At 41.4% G+C, this 26,681-nt stretch overlaps 2 protein-coding genes across 2 annotated transcripts; one reads left to right on the forward strand and one right to left on the reverse strand.

Annotated features, from left to right (window-relative positions):
* Positions 1-540: 540 nt before the first annotated feature.
* Positions 541-12,573, forward strand: EXOSC9 (exosome component 9). The gene is made up of 12 exons (XM_056855312.1): positions 541-609; positions 1,248-1,342; positions 1,747-1,866; positions 1,968-2,070; positions 2,929-3,066; positions 4,281-4,363; positions 4,669-4,801; positions 5,886-5,974; positions 7,175-7,321; positions 8,828-9,015; positions 10,805-10,880; positions 12,451-12,573. Exons 1-12 carry the CDS (start codon positions 544-546, stop codon positions 12,536-12,538), a joined length of 1,326 nt encoding a protein of 441 aa, XP_056711290.1. The 5' UTR covers positions 541-543; the 3' UTR covers positions 12,539-12,573.
* Positions 12,574-15,406: 2,833 nt separating this feature from the next.
* CCNA2 (cyclin A2) lies at positions 15,407-26,478 on the reverse strand. The gene is made up of 8 exons (XM_056855419.1): positions 26,320-26,478; positions 24,897-25,149; positions 23,131-23,243; positions 21,440-21,663; positions 20,747-20,951; positions 19,735-19,848; positions 18,486-18,619; positions 15,407-15,753 (listed from the first exon to the last, which is right to left on the reverse strand). Exons 1-8 carry the CDS (start codon positions 26,476-26,478, stop codon positions 15,705-15,707), a joined length of 1,251 nt encoding a protein of 416 aa, XP_056711397.1. The 3' UTR covers positions 15,407-15,704.
* Between the last annotated feature and the right edge of the window lie 203 nt (positions 26,479-26,681).

Here is a 26,681-nt window from a genome sequence, read left to right on the forward strand (position 1 = left end):
ACCAGCATATTTCTACAAGTGTCTAGTGGGGGTAAATCATAAATTGTTCTTATTTCTGTAGGCTGGTGAGGTGAGCTCCTCACTGAGATCTAGTGACTTGGGAACCAGGTAAATTCTATATCCCCTCTGTGATAAAACATCGCCTTTGTTGGCTATTTATTGACAGGATACCCTTGGGCCCAGTCACTCTACGCTGTTGCTGTAAAGATAAAATAGAGAAGAGACAGATCTTCTAAACCATCCCGGATCTCCACTGGGAAGAAAAACAGTGTATAAATATCCGAATAAATAAATCAGTCAGTAGTTGTTTGGACTGCGGCCTACTAACACGGCGACGCCTCGGAGATAGACTTCAGTGAATTCGCCCGCTTCCCTTTTCCCTGTCCCTGAAGAGTCGCCGTCTTGCGCATGCGCTAAATGGGCGCGCGCTTTCGTTGCCGTCGCTTGCCGATGACGTCCGTAGAGCGCGCAAGGGAAGGAAGGAAGGCGCTGCTCCTTCCGGGCGGGCGCGCGGGCTCGTCAAGGCAACGCCGAAGCGCCGCTATGAAGGAGACGCCGCTGTCCAACTGCGAGAAGCGCTTCTTGCTGCGCGCCATCGAGGAGAGGAAGGTGTGAGACTCCAGATCGTACCACGCAGAGCACGCTGGCACAATGGGGAGCGGGATAGGATGGGATGTCGCGCACCGCAGCCTCGCTTTTCATCGGCTGTTGGGTTGGCAGTCTTCTTCGGGGCCTTCCCTCTTGTTTTTAGATGATGCGTGCCTGGGGTGTGTGTGTGTGTGTGTGATAACTTGGTAGGGACTTTCTGCATTTCTGCGCTAAAAGTTTTATTCGTTCGCCGGAATCACTCCTTTTCCGGGCTGTTTCTTTTGGAACCACGTCCAGTGCAGTTTTTATGTTCCCCAAAAAAGCAGGTTAGAATTTCTTTTACGCCAATCGCAAATGCCCATTGAAGAGCGGTTGGAAATTGTACCAAAAGATCGATATTGGTCCTTTTAGCTGGTACCTCAGTATGGAGGTAGGGAAATCTGAACCCCGTTTGTCGCACGCTTGTTCAGTGACCAGAAACCCTGTCTGTCAAAAGGTGGGAATGCTAATATTACAGTTAAGGTTGAAATTGAGTTACTAATTGGCATGAAAGAGTGTATTTTTGCCATGTCCTTTTAAGTCTGCGGAATCCTTTATGTTTGTTGTTCTTCACAATCCCAGCTACATATCTGTAACGTGTCCCTGTTCTGACATTCTAGCGTCTGGATGGGCGCCAGTGCTATGACTACAGAAACATCCGCATTTCCTTTGGCACCGACTATGGCTGCTGCATTGTGGAGCTTGGGAAGACCAGGTTTGTCACAAGAGGGAGATGCTGATCATTCCCATCAACCTCTGTCTCCTTACCCTCATAGCATTCTTTCCTCAGATAGAAATAATGCTAAGTAGCACTTTGGGAGTCCTGCTCATTATAACAAGTGGGGGTGGCAGGAGGTGGATGTAGGGCCTTGGGAGAAAAGCAGGTTTCAGAATCCAATTTCTTATGTTTCACAGAAATTTGAATACATAGTGTCAGTTTCCAGGTTGTAGCCTGACAACAGCCCTATCTGCAAGCCATGAAGCAATTAGTACTTTTGCCCCTAAACTGCAAGAATGGAACTTAAGAAGGTCTCCTTATTAGACTTAGTATTAAAAAGAATGAAACTCCAGTGTTTTACTACAGGCTTGTGTTTTTTGGTATTTGGTTCTCTTCTGCAGAGTTCTTGGACAAGTTTCGTGTGAACTTGTCTCTCCAAAGCCAAATCGTGCGACAGAAGGGATACTTTTCTTTAATCTTGAGCTCTCTCCGATGGCATCACCTGCTTTTGAACCTGGCAGGTATGTGAATTTTTCTTCCCTATGGCAGCAAAAATAGCTGAAGTCAATTTTGGTTCCTGTTTTTGCATTTTCTAGTAATGACTATTTTTAAAAATTTCTAGGCAGTCTGAGCTCCTTGTGAAACTGAATCGACTGTTAGAAAGATGCCTAAGAAATTCCAAGTGTATAGATACGGAATCTCTCTGTGTTGTAGCGGGTGAAAAGGTAATGCCACTGCATGATTCTAAAGACTAACTCCTGGAAAATATGTTTATTGCTCATACTGCAGTCAAAATCCACTTTATTTTAATCACTAAATCTGCGAGTAGACAAACTTGTACATATTTGTTATGCTTCTTGAATTGTGATATTAGATGTGCTTAATTTTTTTCTTTAGTCTTATGTGTTTCATTTTGGAATAGCTTGAAATGTTGATTGATGGCTTAGACACAAAGGCTAGTCTTAATTCTGACAGAAGGCCCCATATCATACACATTTGTGTGGTTAATAGCCCGAACTTGCGCACTGACTTAAATGAGATTCATAGTACAGTTCTATGCATAACTCCTGTTTACTCACTTTGTTCACTAGGGTGTAAGTGTGCATAAGATTGCAGCCTTAAATTTATATGCATACAGTATTTGTCAGAGAGTTTTTCAGACTTCTGTTGAGTTAGATGAGGCTCTGGTAAACATTTTCAATAGTATGGAATTATCTGGACAGTTTTAGATGTATGAGGCATGAGGTACTACTACTATATCCTTTGCTTATAGCTGCATATATTTTCAAGCATTCTTCCATCCATATGAACACTGGTGAGAAAGTGGGGTCGAATTTTATTGCTTTGACCCTTTTCTGGGGGTTTATCCATATCTTGGGAACCATCAGACACTAGTAATGTGTCTCTCTGATTATGATCATACTGTCCCTTTGTTTTATCCTGTTTTCTCTCATTTAAACAAGGAGCTACTAGGTAAATGCATGGCCAATACATGGCTGAACAGACCCTTCAGGGTTATAATTTTTGAGTAGTAAAAATGCCTAATCTGTTCAAATTGAAATGGCTTGTTTGTTTTATCTGAGGTGTGGCAAATCCGTGTGGACCTGCATTTGTTGAATCACAATGGAAACATCATTGATGCAGCAAGCATAGCAGCAATAGTGGCACTGTGCCATTTTCGGCGGCCAGATGTGTCTGTGCAAGGAGAGGAAGTAACTCTGGTAAGTTTCTTTGTAACTAAATATGTACTTGTGGACTTGCTTTAATGTTTCTATAATTTGGGGAGGGGCTGTGGCTCAGTGGTAGAGCATCTGCTTAGTATGAAGAATGCCCCAGATTCAATCCCCAGAGTCTCCAGTTAAAGAGGCCAGGTAGTAGGTGATGTGAAAGACCTCTACCTAATACCTTAGAGAGCTATTACCTGTTTAAGTAGACAGTACTGAACTTGAGGGGCCAAAAGGTCTGTTAGTAAAAGGCAGCTTCATGTGTTCATGTGATTTACTTCTTTGAACACCAATGCTAATGCCAAGCATTATTATTATTATTATTATTATTATTATTATTATTATTAACAACAACAACAGTGAAGGGATAAATAATCTGTGCTTTGTAATCCGGAGTATTATTTTTGCCTAATAATATAAGAAATGGGTTTTTGGATAAGAAATGGGTTTCACTTGAATTTGTAATCTTTGCAAGAATCCCAGCATGCACTAGGTGAACCAGGAACTGACTAGAAGACCCAATTTAATAGGATAACTTTAAGAATCAGTTTTCTTTTCAAATTTTATTGAACCTTAGTCTGACAGTGATGAAAGGAGTGTGAGCATTCTGTTTGGTATAACATACACTATACCCCTTCCATGTGGTCTGCCTGCCTATACATATTATCTAACAACTCCTCGTCTCTGTAGAGCTTTTTGCTTGGCTAGATTGAATGCTAACCCTTCTATGGTAATGCAGGGCAGAATTCTGAATATACCATACTCAAACAGGATCTGCCCTTGCTCTTCTGGCTCTATTGACTCATTAGCCCATGCCCTTTTGGAATGCCGCTTTTACGAGGAACTTCGATCGCACTATATTTCCCCCCTTTTAATATACAAATCCAATGCCTCTGTGACTGACATAATGCCTTTTTTACTAAGTGATAGGGACCCCAAGGCTACATTGTCAGTGGCAAGATTTGTTTCAGTCCTTATATCCCTCCAACACTAGATATATGCTGCTCAAGATCAATTGATCAAGGAGCTTCTAAGGGATAAAAGATAAAGGTAAAAAGGGAAAGGTAAAAGATAACATACACTTGTGGTATCAGTTTTTCAAAATATTAGACATTAAGGATTTAGTCAAATAAAATTTATCAATGCATGTATATGTTTAGCTTTCTTGTTATTCATACAGTTGACTTATTGTTGTACATTGTATTCTTTAGTACACTCCTGAGGAAAGGGATCCTGTCCCACTGAGTATCCACCACATGCCTATCTGTGTAAGCTTTGCTTTCTTCCAACAAGGGTAAGTTAGGGTTGTTCCGCTGAACATAAGCTGCTTACCAGCATCTCAAGAATTCAGACACTTAATCCTGTGCAGAAGTTTGTTTATAACATAGCGATGCGCCAACTTGATTTGAAAAATCAGCTAGCACTGCACAGCATAAAATAACTGATTTTTCTTGGGCTTGTGAAATTTACCAAACTAAAATCCATCTTGTGCACACACCTATTGAAGAATATTGGTATTCTATTGCCTATGCTGTTGGCTTGCATGGCTCTTTATCACAAGTTTTAGGCAAATTCTTGTTTGTTTAAAAATAATTTCAGGACCTATCTATTAGTGGATCCCAGCGAACAGGAGGAACGTGTGATGGATGGCCTCCTTGTGATTGCCATGAATAAGCACCGTGAGATTTGTACCATTCAGTCCAGTGGTGGGATTATGCTGTTAAAAGATCAGGTAAAATAGAAGTTCCTGCAATTTAAGGATTAAATGGTATAGCATATATGTGGGTTTTTTATTAGTAGTCAGTGTCTCACAGTTATTCTTATAAGATTTATAACGCATACCTATAATTCAATTTTGAATTTGATGGTAGTTTAAAATTTTTTTCAAAAATGTGTATGCAAGTTTGTATTTAAGAGCGTGTATAGAAAATTATAGGAAGCTACACTTGTTCACTTCACACATTGAATACTTTTTGTGTTGACAAGTTCCCTATACTGCAAACATAAGCAAGAATACAAATAAGATATTTGAATTGAATTTATCCACCAATTACATTGTTTGGATTAGATTGCTAAAGAATAAAATCACTTGTTACGTAAACATGAAAGACTTCTACTAAGACTCACATATTATGTAGTGAAAAAATTGTTTATTGAGATTTATATACACTACCTTTCTCCTTACACAATCAGGATCCTGGGTAACAACAGTTAATACCATACAAAAGTAACCACTATTCAAATCATTAAACGTCAGATAAACTTTGCGAAACTTGTGTTTCTAAAATAAGAACTGCTTCTTTTGAATGCTGCTAATATCTTACTTTTGCCCAAGTATAATCAGAACAGTCTCATGTTACTATCTCCCAAAACTGGTTTGTGACAACAAAAACTTGCACAAGTAATATGGTTTACTAGCTGGAAAATGTCATTTTTAAAAGGTGAATTGAAAGTGTTAGAGTATCTTATTGGACACTCATTCTGGTTGCTTCTTTCTCTCCTCAAGATATAAATCATGGTGGATTCAGTTAGTGTAACAAAATGAAATACAGACCTTTTATGCAGATTGACAATTGTTCCAGATTAAAACTTTAAAATCCCATTTTAAATTTGCTTTTTGAAGTCTTATTTTTCCCTGTTGCACCAGCAGTTCCAACCAGGCAAACATTTCTGCCTCTGCAGAAGTCCAGAGCACATTTCTCTGTAGGCCTCAAATACACTTTGAGCTTTTGCTGCAGTGGTCCACATTCTGAGCTTTAAAGAAATCTTTTAAAACTTGTATTTCTTATGTCATGATATTGATTTGTTTGCCACAGGTTCTGGTCTGCAGTAAAATAACAGGGGTTAAAGTTGCAGAAATCACAGAACTAATTCAGAAAGCCTTGGCAAATGATCAGAAAGTTAGGTAAGTTTTGAGAATGTTACATATTACTTGTACTCACGTACATCACTAATTTTTCCCTTTTTAAGTCAACAAATTGGAGGCTATCAAATTGATCTGGTATATTATATTGTATAAAACTTGCCTAGCAGATTTCTTGTAAAAAAATGAAATAAACTGCTGATATTTATTGGGAACTGCCCTAAGGCCATTGTGGAAATGAAAAAATTACATTTATTTTTCTTTTAAGTAAATATGCTAGCCTCTAGATGTCAAGGCTCCAGCACACACAAGAATTTCTGGATAGGGCAGAACAGCTTCACTTTTTTTCTTGACATCTTCCATATTGTTCATTTGTACAGCCACCATTCCCTTACAACGCTGGCAGATTACTCTTCATTATTGGTTCTACAGAGACATTGATTAAGTAGAGCGTTTAGACTTTCTGTATACTATTCTGAGTCAATTTCTTGTTGCCATAATCCAGCGAAGAATTGGATGTGAGTAATACTGGGCAAAATCTTCTTTGCCTGATTACATTCAGCATAGGTGTGAGTAAAAATTCCAAAAAAAAAAAACCCTTTTAAATCAAGGCCATTCCTACGTTTGGACACTGTTGCAGTGAAGAATGAGCTCCCAATTATGTCATCAGAAACACTACAGGCTTCCTGGTAAAGCTCTTTGCCCACCCACATTGCTTACCACCTGGGCAGATTTATGGTAGGACCCTGTCATAAAACCTTCTCATCACTTCTGCCAGGGATGTTTAGGGGCAAAGGTGATGGCAGCAGTGGTTGTGCAAAGTATAGTAAGCCTGTTGCCAATAGATCCCAAACTAGGGGCCCTGGACCTTATTGCTAACAGATTTGGAAAGAGTTTGAACTTAATCGTTTAATGTGCCCTCCTACCCTTTGCCAACATTACTTGTTGACTAAACTGGGTGCAAGTCACTTGAACCTTATTGAATTAGTGCTCAAACCTGTGAAGTATATATTATAACGAGAATTTCTAGGAGGAAATTATCCATTTTTAGGTGCAGGTAAGGGTGCTAATTTATAGGAAAAACTGCAATTTGACAGTCTATCCTCAAACTCTAGCAGTATATCTTGAAAAGCATTAGGAAGAAATGACAGAGCTTGTATTTTGAGAACTATATCAATTGTCCCAAGACTTTGCTACAGCAGCAGATTTGCACTGCTAAAATAATTCTTTCTTATTTTATAGGAAAGAAGGAGGGAAATTTGGATTTGCAGAATCTATTCCAAACCAAAGGATAACAGCCTTTAAAATAGAACAAGCCCCGATTGACACTGATGATGTACAACAGCAAGCTGAAGAAATTATTGCCAAAGCATCCCCTCCTTCAGAAGTGTATCTTTTTATTACACCATATAACTGAGTTGGGAGGGACAGAATCCCATTTCCTGGGGGAGAATCCAACATAGAATCCTCTTTGCTTCCCCTCCCCCATTCTCTCTGAATCCTTTCACACCAATATAGTGCCACCCTGTGCAAACTCATAAGTAAGAGAGTAGCCAAGAACAACATGAAAGGATCTGTCTATTATACACAGCAAGAATCCAATAGACTTTATATAGGATTAAGAAGCAAAAACCATGCCACGTTTTATAAATGCAGTACTTTGGCGTGCAGTTCTAGAATCAAAACCTTAGTGTCCTGTCCTCATGTAATGAAATGGGGATTGGGCTTAGTAAACCTTGCTGTGGCAGATAAATTGGTTCTTTCAAACTTTGATTCATACAGTAGGATTTCAACGGTGTTCTAAATTTGACATTCAAAATCAGAGGAGCAAAGAAATCAAAATCATATCTAATTCTGAACCAGGCCATAGAATGTGGATCGAGAGATCCATAAAATGGAGCTAGGGTCTGATTGGGGGGAGGGTTCTGCACAGCTGAAGAAGAAAGTCCCAGTCTTGCAGAAAAATCTGAAATGTAAAATACATTTGGGGGGATTAAAACTACCCAAAATAATAGAAACAATGCATGTAAATCTCCCTTTGAGCTCGACGGTGCCATTTTGCTGAGCCTTCCAAGCCTTGGTTTTGGTAAAGCAAAGCCATGGGAGCGAGCAGGGCCAAAACAGCCCTGGAAAAGCTCCTGTCCCTCTCCCCATGCCATGTTCTCTGATGGAGGAGGCCTGGTGGTGACCAGCCGAAACTCACTACCAAGACAACTCAGCCAGGCATTGGCAGCTACCGTGCAACTTGGACAGACTTTATCCCAGGGAGAAGCTGCCATGGAGAGTGGATGAGGAAAAGCTGAAGATAGGGCAGATAAAGGTAATTGGCTGGTAGGTGGGAAGGCAAGAAGAAAACAAGGAAATTAAGGCGGCGGGGAAGATGAATAGGAAATATTTGGGGAAGGGGGAATACAGTGAGAAATGACACACACACCACTTGCAAGTCCTTGCAATTCCCCTGCTTGTGAGGACTTAAAAGTTAAGGTTCTGAAATGTCAGTTCAGCATGAGAGGGCTGTGCAGCTGCTGCTTTTTTCCGGTGAAAGACCTTTAAAAACTTAACATTGAATGAACACCAAGAACAGTGATGAAGCACCAAATTCCAAGGAAATGCTTCCCCCCCCCCCATAAACAAAAAATTGTGAAATGGGAAAAGCAGGAAGTATAGTGCCTCCAGTATAGGGACAACTCTCAGTCCTTATTTATCAGCAGCACAGCCTTTAGGGAAGATAATTAAATTTTCTGCAACAGCAACTTTTTTATTATGTTAAAGGCTGGTGACACCAGAAAGCCTCTAGACTGTACAGGACAGTGTTTGTCAGAAAAGAGTAGCTGATGTCTTCATTCGCTACTTCTGGCTTTGTAAAGTACTGGTGATTTTTCTTAATGAGCTTAGTTTGGCCAACCCGGTGTTATGGGCTCCTGGCACTGCTCAGATTGGCGAAGGGGTTGAGAATTCTTGGGGAGACTTTGAGGAATCTGAAAAGGAAGAAGAGGAGGAAATTGCTCAGGATAAATCTCCAACTACAGAAGACCACAGTATGGAAACGGGAGATAGTAGTGCTGGAACCCAAAACAAGAAAGGTTAGTGTGTTCATAAATAAAATGTCTTTTAAAAAGATCACAAAGTTGAAAAGGAAGAGGTGGTTTCAAAATACAGATTGATTTCTGCAGGTCTGCTAAGTAAGCAAGAGTTCTTGAGTACAATCCTATACTGCTATATACATGACCGAGAAATAGATGCAGCTGGCAGTGTTTGAAAGGTTTTGTGCAGCTGACTGTTTTTCCATTTAAAACCTACATGTCTTACCTGCCAAGTGATCAGCTGTAGTAAAAATTACCAAAACTCTTCCAGCTGTGCATGTTTATCGCCATCTGTCTGGAACTGGCTGTCTTGGATTGCAGCCCTTGAACAGTATTAAATTAGAATTGAGAATATGCAGATGCATAATACTTTACATAATATCTATCTATTATTTTGAAATCCTAGAAACAGTTATAATGAAGTCCAGAATGGTTGATGAATGGTGTGTTTTGTCTGGCATTTGCACTACTTTGTTATTGAAGGATAGAAAAATAATAGAGGTGACAGCAAATAATGTTTTTTTTTTAAATACTAGTTAATACTAAAATGATAATCCTGTGACAGAGTTCTTTAGGACAGCACTGTGTGTCATTCTACATTTGACCTGGTAATACAGTGAGGGGAAAAAGTATTTGATCCCTTGCTAAATTTGCCCGTTTGCCCTCTGACAAAGAAATGACCAGTCCATAATTTTAATAATAGGTTTATTGTAGCTGTGAGAGACAGAATAACAGGAAAACCCCCAGAAACCCAGAAGACAAAAGTCAGAGATTGATGTGCATTATAATGAGTGAAATAAGTATTTGATCCCCTATCAACCAGCTGGGTTAGGGTTAGGGTTCTGCTGTCGACAGAAGCAATCCTTCAGATTCCAAAGTAGCCACCATGACCAAAACCAAAGAGCTGTCCAAGGATGTCAGGGACAAGATTGTAGACCAGGGCATTGATTTTCAGCCAGGGCATTGAAAATGGGTCAAGGATGGGTATTCCAGCATGACAATGACCCAAAACACACGGCCAAGGCAACAAAGGAGTGGCTCAAGAAGAAGCACATTAAGGTCCTGGAGTGGCCTAGCCAGTCTCCAGACCTTAATCCCATCGAAAAATCTGTGGAGGGAGCTGAAGGTTCGAGTAGCTACACATCAGCCTCGAAATCTTACTGACTTGGAGAGGATCTGCAAAGAGGAGTGGGACAAAATACCTCCTGAGATGTGTGCAAACCTGGTGGCCACCTACAAGAAACGTCTGACCTCTGTAATTGCCAACAAGGGTTTTGCCACCAAGTACTAAGTCATCTTTTACAAAGGGATCAAATACTTATTTCACTCATTATAATGCACATCAATCTCTGACTTTTGTCTTCTGGGTTTCTAAGGGTTTTCCTGTTATTCTGTCTCTCACAGCTACAATAAACCTACCATTAAAATTATGGACTGGTCATTTCTTTGTCAGAGGGCAAATGGGCAAATTCAGCAGGGGATCAAATACTTTTCCCCCTCACTGTATGTTTGGGACAAGAGTGTAGGTTACACATGCCTTGAAATAGCATGGATGGTATCCTTATCATGTGGTGCTTCTAGATCACATGGAAAAAAATTGTGTCTACACCAGTTTCTTCCAGGAAGGCAAGGGGGCTGGGTTAGATGATTTCATACAATGCTGAACAATGTAATTAGTGGTTTGGATAAGATACATAACAGCTCTTTCAAGCCAGTTCTTATGGCAAATCTATAGTAAATCAGTCCTTGGAAATGATGTACCAAACAACAATCTCCTTGTATCTTCAAGATGAGACAATCGTGCTATCTGACAGTGAGGAGGAAGACGTTATCATTCTAGAGCCAGAAGGGGCACAAAAGAACAGGTAACTTCAACTATACTTTCCTTAACTAGTTGTTTTGGACAAGAATTAGTTAATATGGGGTGAAAGATGAGACACAAAAATTAAGGTGGGATAGCAGGAAATAGGGCAGAAGGACTGGTTGAAATTCAGAGACATCTTCAAGATGAGACTGGAGGAAGGTGAGGGGGAGAGGTTTGATGACAAATACCATATATGGGTGAGAGAAGTTGTTCACATGCTTGAAATTTGGGCTTGTGAGCAGACACAGCAGCCCCATTAGATTTGCCCTGATTGTTATTAAACTGTGTCTAATTATTACCTGCCATATCCTTTGTAGAAAGAAGCAGGCCAAAAATCCACATCAGAGGAATAAAGGGCGAAAACGCATGGTCGCTTTAAAGGTAAAGGTCCCCTGTGCAAACACCTGGTCATTCTTGACCCATGGGGTGACGTCACATCCCGACGTTTCCAAGGCAGACTTTGTTTGTGGGGTGGTTTGCCAGTGCCTTCCCCAGTCATCTTTTCTTTGCCCCCAGCAAGCTGGGTACTCATTTTACCGACCTCGGAAGAATGGAAGGCTGAGTCAACCTTGAGCCTGCTACCTGAAACCAACTTCTGTTGGGATCGAACTCAGGTCATGAGCAAAGCTTTGGACTGCAATACTGCAGCTAACCACTCTGCGCCACCGAGCTCCTTTATTCTGTTTCAGCCAGGATTGAACGCATGCGTTTCGCTGAACCTGTGTTCGATCCTGGCTGAAACGGAATAAAGGAGGCTAAAGCGACCATGCGTTTTCGCCCTACCACCAGTCTGACTCACAGGACTGAAAAAAGAAGTTCTCATTTAAGGGAGTTGAGGATACAAACAGTGAGGAATTTTCATCAGAAGATTGAATATCAGAAGTGGAAAGGAAATAAACAGTTTATGCTGCTGATGTGGTCAGAAGTTTGACATGAAAGTTCATGCTGAAGGGAGAAAATATAAATTCATACACTTTAGGTGTTCCTTGGACAACAGTTAAGCACTATCACTTTTTTGGAAACTATTAGAAATGTATTAACTTTACATATGCATAATGCCATGTTTTCATCTCTTGACCACACCCTTGTGAATTCCAGAGGTGATCAGCACATGTAAATTTAATGCAAATTCTAGTGCCTGAAAGCTAGCTCCTGGTGCAGAGATGTTCATAACCGCACAACATATTCCTAACCAGTTCTATTTGCAATTCTAGACCATACTTTTCAAGAACAGGAGTGAATTGGTCATAAAGGATTCAGCATTTGTTTGATGGCCATTTTGTAATCCTTATGGAAATCTCAGAAGGGTGAGGGAAAATACAGGGTTTAAATTTTATGTTCTGCAATCCTGAGCACATCTCTATTAAGCCGTGTACAACTATTGATGATGGCTTATTGCCAAGCAAGTGTACATAGGATTGGAGCTTTGTTCTTACACAGTTTAGCTCAGGTAAATAGACATAGGTAGTGTGCTTCACAATAAGATATTGTGTTTTATTCCATTGCTGTAATTGCAAAGGAACACTAGGCTGGTTTTTATACATATTCAAAAACTTGTTTTCCCCATACAGAACAGAGACCTCTCACAAACAGGACATCGCAAGTAAAAAAACAGGTAGCAAAAAAAAGCGAAAGAGTTATTCGCTAAAAAAACATTAATGCAAAAATGTTTATACATTAAACCTTTCCTTGTACAAACCGATTGTTTTGTGTATTTTGGTAACATTGTCTTAAGTTATAATAAAACACTGCCATTTCCTAAGTAGTGTGTATAGAATGAAGTGATTTTTTCCCCTAATAAACCCTGTTGGCAGCACCAGATCGCATGATCAGATTTCGAGAGCAGAACCTCCTTATTGTATAATTCAGCTGAAATTATTTCTGCTGTAGGCATATTACTTCCCATGCAACTTCCCATTTTAAAGCTTACATGCAGCACATCTCCTGCTGTTCCTTCATATATATATATACACACATACACTAGGGGCCAGCTCATTACGTTCACCATCCCCATAGCTCACAGAGTTTGTGAGGTCTCTCCATGTGTATTCTGGGCTAATGCTGAAAGCCCTGTGTTTCTCCTATAGTATTTTCAATACATTGTGCATGACAATAACTATTCTTTGAAAAAAAATCAGTTGGAACACCCAAATATAAAACATACATTTGGTTTTTAATTCATTTTATTAAGAAACCAATGAGTTGTACCTGCACACTATTCCTCAAGCAGTTTTTGGACACAACTCCAAAAGTGATGTTGATTTGAAGCGGACCAACAATTCATCATCTTTAGTTCCTTGTGGAATAACAGGAAGTTTTTGTCAAAGTCCACCGTTAACACAACAGTGATTCCTCCCATTGTCATTTCTCAGCAAATCCTTACAGGCAGTCTGAAGCTTCTAACCCAGCTTTGTGAGCACAGCATATGCCTATTATGAGTGTGCACTCTAGTAAATGTTCGGCCTTTGCTGTTCCTCTACCAGTATTACAAGTTGGTTGTTCAACAGTGGTAGTTGTACCTGTAGGAAAATGTGACTGCCTCAGGCCCTTTTGTTTACCTGGCAAATAGCCCACCTTGTTCTTCAACTGTAACTGCGCCTGATGGTTGGCCTTAGCTTGTAGGAAGACTTCCATCTAGAAGTCTGTAAAAGCAGACAGCTGGAAATAGTTCAGTGATTGCCAGGACATTCCTTGAGTATGGAAGTATACAGTCACAGGGAAGGGAGTTAAGTAGATCACCTGTCTTTTGTAAATGGATATTGTTCATCTTCTATCGGTGCTGCCTTTACCTTCCATTGTGGAGGTGTGTGATGCTGTTAGGCGGCCTGGCTTTTTCCCCACGTGCAAAATATTTGGTGTTTTCCACATTTCCCGAAGGATTTAGATCCTAGTAGCGATTAAGCCTATCAAAGTGCTGGGGGAGGGGAGATACAATGCTAAAGACTCTACACAGTGGGCTAAATAAAGCATTACTTAGGCAACACCCCACCATACTATCACTATTATTTCACTCCTTTTATTTTACCCAGATACTCTCAACTGAACTTCCTGGCTTAGAATTATGTGTTTCCTCCTAAGTATATACCTCCTTTAAATATAATAGTACTCCTCCCTCCTTATTTGTCTCTTAAACAGATTGTACCCCTCAATCCTAATATTCAAATCCTGAGTGTCATCCCACCAAGTTTAGTTCAGTTTATTTATTTACGGTCATTCGGCCAGCAGATACCACCAAGTCTAAGTAATGCCTGTTACTGAATTTCTGTAATTATTACTAATTACAGTAATTGTGTTACATTAGCCAGACCCTTCTTTCCCATTTCAGAATATTCAGTATGTCCTTCGCTTCCATATACATTTTAGAAAAACAAAGTAGTCCTTTTCCTTCAAACTACTTATGGCTGAGAGAAAGAAGCGCACGTTGCTGTAGTTTTCCTTGAAACATTAGGCCTGGCATGCATTAGCCACATGGCACAAGGGCTGTAGTAATGAGGAATTGGGCAAAGTTAAGCAGAAAAGCTCTAGATCAAACTATTACAATGCCCATCTAGTTTTCCTGCTGTTGCCTCAGTCATTCTTAGGTATGAGTTGTCTGACGTCTGCAGTTCCTCTTTACCCCTTCCCCATAAGCCTCTTAACTCCATCTCAAAGCTGAAGTTCACTCCACTCAGTACAGCTATAAAATTGTTGGAGACAATCTTTTTAGAGGATTTTATTGTCCATCTTCAAGATAGTTTTACATTTGCTCTCCCCCCATGGATTGGTTTCTTGTAAGCACAGCAAGCAGCATTAATCTGGTTAACAAGAACTCAGTTCTGTTGATACAAGTATAAAATATCCATTCTTACAAATATAGAAAACCTTTTGAACTAGGGTTTATTCATACTAGAAACCTACTACTTTCCTGTGTCAGTACTCCTAATTGCAGTAAAAGTAGACTTGAACCATTGGCCTTCACTGCCTACAGCAGGAACGTAGTGATATGTTCCCCCTGCAAAGGTTTGCTAAGCTTGCCCTTTTTACACTAGTGAAGGGGAGCATTATTCAGCACAGCACTGTCCTTCTAACTCTAGTCTTGAATATATAGCCATTGCACCTGTGGGTCAGAAAGCCACGCCTAGTCTGAAAAACAGCAAACAAGGATTAAGTGTCATGCCATGAACACTGAAAATACCTATGAGCCAAGGCAGTTTTCAGACCCCTACAGATCCCTGTTCCCTTCTCACAGCAAGAAAGCTACCACTTGTTTCCTGGACTCCAAGCTGCAGGCCAGAGTCAGTTCATGCAGTGTTTTATAAGCACCTTTAGTGCCTTGTAGTTATGCAGTGCTGTATAAGCTGTTAACAGGCTTCTAGGAGCTGGCTTGAGATCTTAGCTGTAGCTGGAAAAATCATAATAGCATCTTTTGCTAATTCTGAACATTACATTGCTAGCTGACATGCCAAAATACCTTGTAACTTAAAGCTTGGAGAAGGACTGACTTGTGGTACCCCAAGCATGCTGACGGACCCCAAGCTATCTTGATTTGCCGTTAAGAGTCAAAATCCCTTCTTAGGGGCTGCTCTTCTCATTAAAACTATGAGGAGTGACTTAAGTGGTTTTTCCGCATGGTTTGATTCCCCAGAACTTTAAAGAGCACCACCTAAGTACTTAAAACAAGATTGCATTTACAAAAGTTTACATTAAAACCTTATAAAAAAAAGTAGAGAACTTCATAATTTTCTGTGGTAATATACCAGAGCGATTGAAGTGTAAGTAAAAGTTTAAAACTGTACATTGCGGTTGTGGGTAATATACACCATTGAAAGCCTCAGTCTCTTGCTTGTTATAAGTTTAGTCTCTCTGGTGGTTCAATGAGTGACACTGCGTTGTACCTGAAAAAGAGACAAGTTACATAAACACTCAAAATATAAGCACATATTTATAACTTCCGCTAGAGACGCTGATCTGAGCGCCACGTTCCTCGGGAGCTCCCGAGAGACCCAAGAAACATTCAAATTTGGGGTGCACCCTGCACCCCTACCTGGCTCCTAAACAGTGGACCAGGAATCAGGAACTCTCCTGCAGCCTTGAAGAGCAGTCTGACCCCCATTTTTTGAGAGAGGAAGACTCTCGGGGAATTGGGCGCAGTCCTGCCGGCATTGAGGAGAAATACAACGCCGTGAATGTTTTTGGAATCAGGCTCAGATCTCCTCTACCTATTACCACCTAAGCAACTACATGAAGCAAGAATACCTACTCTTCTAAAATCTGAGTAAGTTACAAAAACTCTTGTTTTACCTGGATCTGGAGGTTTTGAAAGATTGCCAAATATATCTATTACATCCGCACCTCCCCACCTGATGTATAAGTGACTCTTAGAAAACAAAAAAATATCAGATAAATCGGCAGGAATCCTATCAATTTGATCAGTGGGTAGACATAACAAACAGGATTTTTTGAAAGACGTTACAACTACCAATCAGATACTTCGACGCTGAAAGGGGAGGTAGGAAGAATCCCCCCTCCTCCTTAGGTGTCGTCTTTCCATCTTCAGTGCCTAATGCCATCGCGAGAGTATCATATAGAGAAACTGGGAGTGTGGCTCTCTTGTGTAACTGGCAAATAATTCTCAAGTTCCTGGACAAGAGGAGGTAACGGAAGGTCCACGGTCCTGCAACCTTTTGGGTATACCCTGTTTTCTGAAGCAGCTCTATACTAGAGGGTTTCCAACTTGATGGTATTCTAACATTAAAGTACTACCCACAACACAAGAATCCTGTTAAATTACCTACAGACTTCTTTATTTTTTGGTGTATTTGTCTGGACTTTACCAACTAAGTTTCAACAAAACCCTTAAAAGCAGCAAGCATGGAACGTGCGATTAAACAGATGGATCAACTACTTACCATGACAAACACCCTATATCAAACTATTAACCAAAAACTGGATACTATTCTGGATGTAATTAAAGACAAAGGACCAAGCTACTACAACAAAGTCAGACATGGAAGCAGTGGATTCTCTAATTGAGAAGACGGCTGAAGATCAGAAAATCCCCATAAAGGAAGTGGAGAGCCAGGATAAACAACTAGACGCTGCATCCTCTCAACAAGAAATTGCAACAGACCAGCTGCTTACGATGGATATGAACGTGAGAGACTTTGATTTTTGTCTTTACAATTTGCCTGAAGAATTATTTGATACTAGCTTGGAGGACTTGAAGGGTGGAAAGGCTGGAGCTACTGGGATCTCTCTTTGATTTTGGAATTGAAGAAATTACAATGCAGGTTTACTATGAAAACTATGCTTGCAGAGGGAACTTTACCAACGATATCCAAGGATGCTCTTCGGTGTTTGGTGTTAATGAGGAAAAGTGGAAGACGCTGGAAATTCCGGACAAAAGGACTGGCTAAAAGAGTCTAGTTGTGTGTTGTTGTTTTTTAAATAGACGAGGAACTGGTTAAAAGATTTGATTTTGGTAATAATGGCATAATTTACTATATTAATACATTAGAAAGACAATTTATAATGAATAGGTGTTGGGAGACATGGAGGGTTTACAGAGAAACTTTTATAAAGTAGTGGATAATTGTTACTTATTGATCTAATCCATTTACTATTAATTAGATTTATTAACTTTTTTTGTGTTAGTATTAATTATTTTCTAGTGATTATATTCAATGCTATATCTTTAAAACTGTATGAGATTTAGTTTAATGAATGTAATTAAAAATATTAGGATTAGAACTGTTGATACCAAAGAGTATACAGGTTTATTAATGGATGAAGGAAGATGCAGGGGAAGTCCTGTTTATTTTTTGTTTTTACCTATATATTAGATATACTTTCAATAACAATTTTTGATGGTTTTTAATAAATGTTGAAATGTATATGTAAACTTGTTTCAGAAAAATAATAAAAATTATTTTTTAAAAAAATAATTTATAACTTGCTTTTCTTCCCAATGGTGACTCAAAGGAGCTTACAACATTGTTTTCCCCTCTTCTGTTCGCTCCCCGCAACCACCCTGTGAGACCTGCTAGGATGAGTCATAGAATCAGAGTTGGAAGGGACCACCAGGGTCCTCTAGTCCAACCCCCTGTCCAATTCAGGAATTTCACAACTACCTCCCCCACACACACCCAGTGACCCCTACTCCATGCCCAGAAGATGGCCAAGATGCCCTCCCTCTCATAAACTGCCTAAGGTCATAGAATCCGCATTGCTGACAGATGGCCATCTAACCTCTTCTTAAAAACCTCCAGGGAAGGAGTGTTCACCACCTCCCAAGGAAGCCTGTGTCACTGAGGAACCGCTGTGTTAGAAATTTCTTCCTAATGTCGAGATGGAAACTCTTGATTTAATTTCAACCCGTTGGTTCTGGTCCAACCTTCTGGGGCAACAGAAAACAATTCGGCACCCTCCTCTATATGACAGTCCTTCAAGTACTTGAAGATTGTTATCATGTCTCCTCTTCAGGCTAAACATACCCAACTGTCCCACGGTTACCCAGCACACACTACAGACATAGGAGTAATCAAGTTCACTACACTTGTGCAGAAGATATCCCGTGATATTCTAGTTTACCCAGACTGTAATTCCTCATTTATTGCAGGCAACTTACTTTAAGGCCTTGTATTTTTCTCTTACGGACTGTTGCGTATGCTGTGCTGCTCTGTGGTAGGTCTTGTGGAGGTCCATGAGACAAGGCTGAAGACTTTCTATTGTGTATCCTGTCACTTTAACAAGAGATTCCGGCTGCCAGGGAAAAACAATGTTAGTTATTCAATGACTGCCTTTGCGATAGGCTAGATCAAGTACTGGACTGTTCTTGTAACAGCATAAATAAAGCAGATGTTTGGTGGCATTCTACACCAACAGTAGCTTACCCTTTCCTGGGTAGGAAAGACTGATTACTATAAGGTTCTACTTTTCCTGCATGTGTAAACAGAGGAAGAGAAGAGAGAATCTAGACAGTGATTCAATGGTTGCTAGGAGTTTAGGCATGCTATGCTCTTCCACAGCGCCATTTTGCTTGTATGTTACAGAAAATTTAAAGTGTCACCCTAAACAACATTGCATCCTTCTAATCCCACTGACTTCAATGCAAGTGGAAGAGTGCAACGCTGTTTAAGATTATACACTATTGGTCTTGCAGCTGCCTTAGGAGTTTGTAACAGACTGTTATGACGAGATAAAAGGCTTGTAGAATTGCAGAGGCTGAGTTATATTTTAAAGGGAGATTGGAAAGAGAAACTGCTGAATTACAGTTGATATTCAAACTGAAGTCAATGCATTTACCTGGGCTGAATAAAGACCTTGCATTCATGGCCCATTACCAATGCTGATTTCTCCACATCCATCTCTCCCCTGGACATCACAGACTCTTCTGCATATCACACCTAATCCCATCAAGCCTGCTATTCACATTTACATACTGTTCCTCTACTTAAAGACCGATGGATTCACATTCTAGCTGTATCTGAAGAAGTGAGCTGTGGCTCACGAAAGCTCATACCCTACCAGAAAATATTTTTGTTAGTCTTTAAGGTGCTACTGGACTCTTGCCCTTTTTGACTGAGTTATAAAATTAGCCAATTCTTTAGCACCAAAAGAATTAAGCTCAGAGCACTTGAACTTTAGCACAAGAACACTTAGACTGTGGATCTATGCACTTTAATGGACCTTTCATCAAAGTAAATATGTACAGCATTTGCTTATGACTTGCCTTGTCAAGCATGAACCTATATATAACTAAGAATTTATCTACATGAAATAAGCATAAAGTTTCTCATATGAGAAAAACTGCTGTTTTTCTTAACAGTTTCAGGTATTATTGCATACATTTAAGGGCCATGGGCTTGTGTACGTACCCAAGTTCTTCCAGTAATTGTGTAGTTTGCTATGTGAAATGCTGCAGCAGCAATGACTGATGGCAAGTATTTCAGGAATGGGTCAGCATCGATTAGGCTTAGCTCTCCCAAATACTGTAGAGGGGAAAAAATAGGTTTGCTTTCCTTGTAATACCAAAACATCCCTGTAGGTTTGTAAAAGCTGCATAGTTCTATGCCTTTTTATCATGACTATTTTAGCCTTATGTATTTACGGCAGAACTACCCAGGCCTTCAAGAGATCACCTAGGAGTCTCCTTTGAACTATGCATTTGCATTTATTTATATCCCTGCTTTTCTTCCCAGTTGGGACTCAAGGTGGCTGAGAATTATCATTCTTCCCTCCTCCACTCTCACAAAAACATCCCTGTGAGATGGGTCAGGTTGAGAGTTTGTGACAGGCCCAAGGTCAGCCAGTGAGCTTCCATGGTAGAAGTGAGGATTCACACCCAGGTTTACCATGCTCTTAATCCAATACTCCATCCACTATGTTATGCCTTGTGCAAGTCCCTATTATAAAGGAAACCACATCCAGTATGGGTTTGCTAAAGAAGGGGCAATAGCTGTGCTCCCCTGCCCCTTTCCCTGTTTGCTCACTACGTGAAACAAGCATAGCCGGTTGTACCGCAGGCACTTCTGTTTATGCGCCTTGACACTCATGTAGCAATTTTTAACAGTGTGAAGGTCCCGCAATTCTTCTCATCAGCTGGCTTTCTGCTAGCAAATGTTTGGTTAGAGCTGTTAAATGATATATGCTACACAAAGCCCTTCCTGAAGACTTCTGGATCCTGCAGAAAGGGCATGCTGTATGCAGTTTGTTTGTTTTTAAAGCTCAGTATCAGAAACCATCTGCATTCAGCCTTCATGCGGAATTTAACGTAACTGAGTTACAAACCAGAAAGAAAAACGTTGTGCCTTTCAAGCCTTGTCTTTTTAGCATCCCCTGAACTCTTCCTCAAATTTAAGATCTTTCCCAAAGAATGAAGACACTCACCGTTGCCAGGTTTTCCACTTGGGAATTAGCTGGTTGGTGTAAGAAGTACTGAGAAAGGAATTGGTTTATAGTTGGCGCTGCCAAGTCAAATGACAGAACTTTTAGAACTAAGTGCTCCATCCTTAGGACTTGTTTCTTTGTGTAAGTGTCATCTGTGATGTAAACAAATTCTGTCACTTCAGGAGGGTAGATTTCTTCAAACTTCCTACAATAGAAAGAATGCAGTATTGTCTATACCTCATTTTACAGACACCTCCCCGCCCCATTCTTGTACTTTATATTAATGCATTACTATCATGAAGCAGAATGGCCAATTATTATGTTTGCTTGGAACTGACAAGAATTTGCAAAGTCGAATAAAAGCTTTCAGCTGCCAAGTACTGCTTGGGGAAATCTTGAAAGTGGCAAGGACACAATCCCTAGTACTAGATGCTCCCATTTATGTAGTAATGCATCAGAAAAGCACTATTTCATAGATGTAGCTATCTTGAGCTCAGTTTGGTATTTCATGTACCCTGGATTGGCATCAACGTAGAGTATACTTTGATTGTAATACTGGTAGAGTAGATGAGAGAATACCAGGTACTCGCAGTCTTTGAGTTAAAGATGCTCAGAATGCAAAAGCTTTGTTCTGTAGGACAGAAAACAGCATCCACTATGTTCAGCTTTCTGAAATGAGCTTGTTTTACTTACGATGCTAACAGCATGGCTGCAGTTCCTACAAGCTGAAGCTTCCCTCTTAGTACCGACATTGAAGAAAGAAACCTGTCAATGTAGTTTACAGCCAGGTGTAGAGTCTCATTTTGCAATCTGTATTCTTCACCAACTTCCACTAGCCAGTCCACAAGAATAGCTCGCATGTTATTTGTAATATCTGGCTGCTTCTTCATGTAACCCACTTTAGGCTTGCATTTCATCTGATGATATAAAAAAGAAACTATGAAGTGCTTTCTCTTCATCTGTCTGCCCCCTGCACAGTAAGTCAATTGGCAGCTAACTGTATTTTACATTGGAAGATTGCTATCAGATAGTAACAGCTGTCATCAGGGGTCATCAAGTCTTCACTATTTTGGCCTCAACTCTAGATTTTTTACAGAAAAGACTATCCGGAATACCGCAAGTAATGGGCAGCCATTTGTGTGGATATTAAACATAACTTGACTTTAGATAGTAGCTCTGAACCATTTGTAATATAGAGACAGCACTGAAGTTGTCCACTTGCTCCCTAATGGCTACTTATGACACAGGTTGTTAGACCACCAAAATGTAACATCCATTAACGCAAACCTAGATTTTCCTGATGTAGTCCAGTGGCAGCTTAAGCACTCTCACTTGTACTTACTGGACCAATTTTTTTCCTGTTTGCCTGCCCTTACCTTCTTCAACCCATCTTCTCCCACACTAGGAGAAGCAGCCAGAAGAGGCTTAATGTTAACCATCAAGTCACTTGCATGGCTGCTGTTCACCAGCCTGTCTCACTGGCTCTATTTAACCCAACCACCAATTCTATACAGAGGTTGTGTGAGCAGGCAAGTAATGCTTTAACAGCCAATACCAAAGCAGCTACTAATGACATTACTTATAAATTTGGTAATTATTCCCCACCCCAGCAACTTATGTTTCCTACCTAATAGGGTAGAAGGAATCCCCCTTTCCCAAATGTCATACAGATTGGATAATGCTCTCTTTCCATAAAGGAAGTAAAAATTAAAAGCAGCTAGAGGATACAGTACCCAGCTTGCTGTGGCTAAAGGGAAGATGACTGGGGAAGGCACTGGCAAACCACCCCGTAAACAAAGTCTGCCTAGTAAACGTCGGGATGTGACATCACCCCATGGGTCAGGAATGACCCGGTGCTTGCACAGGGGACCTTTACCTTTTCAGAGGATACAGGCCCCTCATTTCTCATGCTGAGACACCACCAGCATGTTTATTACATGCGGGCCTCGTCTATGTTTGCAACAAAATAAAGTGGCAAAATGCCAAGGAGGATAAAAAAGATTGTACTATTCCAAACTGCAAGTGAAGGATCACATTTTGGTAATCGTCCCTTTTAAAATTCCCTGCAATACAGAAAAACAGTAAAGCAGGCGAAGAAGGGGTCTAGAATCTTTCTCCATGCTATGTTTGTTTTTTCTCTACAGGGAATTTTTGTGAAGCAACAGTCAAAGCAATGTAGTCTATTCTAGCACCTTATTCTTGACTACCAGCCTTTGTTTTATACAAAACTCCCAATAGTGTTCCTTGGACAAGGCCAAAAGGTGATAAGAAAAAGGAATGGGCCTAATATTCTAGCAACAACAAAACAATATTTACAAGATTTGAGAAGCCTAAATAGGTAACAGCTCTCCCCCATGCCCACCCAAGGTTGTTGATTTTTTTACCTCCATTTCCCTGAGGTACTTAAAGATGTCTTCAATGTAGTCAGGTACATGGTTAACATTTATTATTTCTTCTACTTCTTGGACTATTGACATGTCCATAATACTTGGGGAACCTAAAGTACAAGAAACAGAAAGATAGTACAAGTTCTTAGTCTCATGAAGCCATATAAGTGGAAGACAAAGAACAAACGTAATGAGAGAGGTCATTGTGCTGGCTCCAATCTGAGCATCAATGTGTCTCAGCCAGCTCCATTAATCTACATTCCCCCTGTATGGGAAAGTGCCCCTCCCCACATACTATAAAAGCTACAGGTAGTCATGCTGGTCCAAAGCAAAATCTCATCACACACACAGAATACCAAGGAGAAGGGAAAAGAGCTGTTTCGAGGCCTGACCTTAAGATTTTTTTCTCATGTGTAATATCAAGAAAAGTGGAGTCAGTGAAGTCTTATTCCAGTCATGGAACTAATTAGATTGCAACCTTGGCCTTTGGGGAAAACATTTATATGCAGTCCTCTGTCGGAAGTCACCCACCAGATGGATGAAAAGTCACTCACACTTCCAGAAGTCCTAGGGATACTAAAGCCCTTTCCTCCCTCATGAAAATTGTATAATGGATAATTCTAATTTGTTTTCTGCCTAAAAGTGAATTCCTATGACACAAACTGGTAGGTTGCCAATTTAAGCAATCCAGAGGAGGATATGATAAGCAAGGAAGTGGGATTAGAGCAAGACAAGAGAGAGTTAAGGAGCAGCACTTCTAATCTTGAATGCATACTACAAGTTTGCACACTTTGCAGCCAGGTATACATACAAGATATACAGCATAGATAGGCACCCCAAAACACATATGCTAAACTGGCATGCCAGATTTTGCTTGGAATACAGGGCTAATTTTTCACTCCAGGTGCCTCCAAGGCACTAGCAGCAGTGCTTGGTCTCAGTATGTTTCTGCTGCATTTAGCCAAGTACAATTCTCATTCATACCCAAGTCAACACCTTCACAGGAAGATGTTGCACTTTTTTAATACTCAGGTCAAGGTTACCCACTCCTGATCTACATATATTACAAACTTATTACATATTACAATTAATTGTTGTTATGGTGAAAGTAGTATGAAGCAGAATAATTTTGAAGGTGCCCACTGACTATTCAGAGTATTTGAGGAATACAGCTATTGTTCCAGAAAGTTTGTTATGTCAATATAACCAACAATGTCTCCAAAAGCAATTAAAATCTTCTCAGCTGGAAAAGGGTACAAAGAAAACAGTTGCTCACAAGTCAAGCAGTTTGCACAGGGAAACACAACATCCTTGCTGTCTCCTCCTCACAAGGATGCCTCTTTAAAGGTTGCTCCTATAAGAGGGGGGACTCCCAAAAGTACCATGAAGGGGGAGAATTGGCAAAAATAACAGACCTTCTCCACGGGATGCAACTTATTTAATAGAACATGAACTAGGGATGCTCTTGTTTCTCAAATACTGAAGAGCATTTTCTTTTGGAACAAATTGACCATATTACACTACCTTCAAAATTCATCATCTATATTTTTCTGCCCAAACAGAAATCCTAGGAAGTAGATGATTACACAGGGCAATATTAAACTTTTGTTGATAACCCCCCCCACACACACACACACGTTAAACTCGTTGCCAGAAAGATAAGTGAAGGCCAGCAAAGCCGCAACAATTCAGGGCCACTGCTTGAAAAGGAGGTGGTGTTACTGTGCAAAGCCTGTTCCTACCAGACACAAAGTGATCCTCACCAGAGCCAAGATCCATTGGATTCTCTATAGGCGTCAGAGGTTTCCTGGTCCCCACTGAAACCACGGCCGCTTCCAAGCTCAGGTATTCCTCACTAGAGAAAGTCTTTTTGGATGCCCCATTTTTCTTCGGTCTCGTGCTCTCAGGCTCATCCATATGGATAGTAAAGGCAGGCTGCTTGTTTCCCATTTTGCCCACGGGGATGCTGACGTAGTTCTCATCATTGGTACTCCAGGGTACTTGGCAGAGAGAAACCTGCAACAGGAGTTCACCATTAGCAACTGCAAACCTGACATTTGCATACCGCCCCTTCACCCCAGTGCTGTTCTCCATATCTCATCTCACAGTCTGGTGACTGAGAACCTTCCTCCATATCACCAGCTCTTTAAGCAACAAGAAAACATATCAGCACCGACGGCAACAACAGGGTGGGTTGGTGCACTACTTGGCACAAGCCACAGGCGTCAAGATGCTGTTTGCCACCTAGCCCCCCCAATGGGGGGAAGGTTCCAAAATACGGTTGCCAACCTCCAGGTACTAGCTGGAGATCTCCTGCTATTACAGCTGATCTCCAGCCAATACAGTTGTTTCCCTGGAGAAAATGGCCGCTTTGGCAATTGGACTCTATGGCACTGAAGTCCCTCCCCAAACCCCACCCTCCTCAGGCTCCGCCGCCCCAAACCTCCCTACGGTGGCGAAGAGGGACCTGGTAACCAATGTGACAGTACCCCAGAGATCTCCCGGTAACAATTGGCTTCCAGACTGCCAGGGAAGGAATTTCTGCCTAGCTACAAGCCTACTCTGTGCACTGGGCTAAGAGGCATGGAGTGTCAGAGTGAACGAGAAACAATGATAGGAGAAACTGGATGAAACTGCAACTGTCCTGAGTCGCCTTTCTGTCTGTAATACAATCAGATATGCATAACTTGTGGATGTATCGTCATAACTTGAATTTGGATCAATATCTCTTCCCCAGTATAATCGGGACTCAGGGATGTCTGCCCATTAGGGCCTCCGGGTCAGCAGCTGCAAATAAACTTGTTTTCTTGATCACGATCTTGGGCCTCCCTCTCCCCCGCGGACCCCTGTTTTACCGCAGCACCCTATATTCCAAAAAGGCGAAAGGAGGGGAGGCCTCCCAGCACCCCACCCAACCCCCAGCGCCTCTTCCTCCTCGAACCAGCGCTCTTTTCCCTCCAGAATCTCAAAAGGCACGACGCGGACGTAAAGCAAGGAGTCCGCTCGGCAGCCCCAGGCCCTACTCCGAGGCAGAGGCTGGCGAGAGGGCCCCGCAGGAACACGCCCGGTTAAGATGGCGGGCGTGGGGGCAGGCCGAGGCCTCCCTCGTAGGAAAAGGACGGCAGGCCGCCAGCATTCCCCCACCCCCCAACCACCACCGCCGCCCCCCTTTCTCGCTCCCTATACCTGCGGCTGGGCCAAGCGATGCTGGTTGTCCCGCAGAAGCCCCAGGACCGTGCGGGTGCCCGGCGCGGCGGCCAGGTGGGGAGCGCCCTTCGTCCCCGGGGGCACATTCTCCTGGTTCTCTTGATCCGAAGCGGCGGCGGCAGCGGCGCTCGTCAACATGACGCGGGCGGCGTGCTCGGCGACGGGCTGGGACGGGAAGCGCCGGACCGCGTAACTGCCGGGACGCGCAGCAGCTGTTCGCTCTCCCAGGCCCGCTCCGCTTCTCGCCGTTCAAGTAGCCCGCGACTATTGAATCAGCCAATGGGAGCGCGGGCCGCTTGCGTCACCACCCCCGCCACGGCTACCGGGGAGGGTCTGAAAAG

Source organism: Euleptes europaea, chromosome 9 (assembly GCF_029931775.1).
Source record: "Euleptes europaea isolate rEulEur1 chromosome 9, rEulEur1.hap1, whole genome shotgun sequence".
NCBI lineage: Eukaryota > Metazoa > Chordata > Lepidosauria > Squamata > Sphaerodactylidae > Euleptes > Euleptes europaea.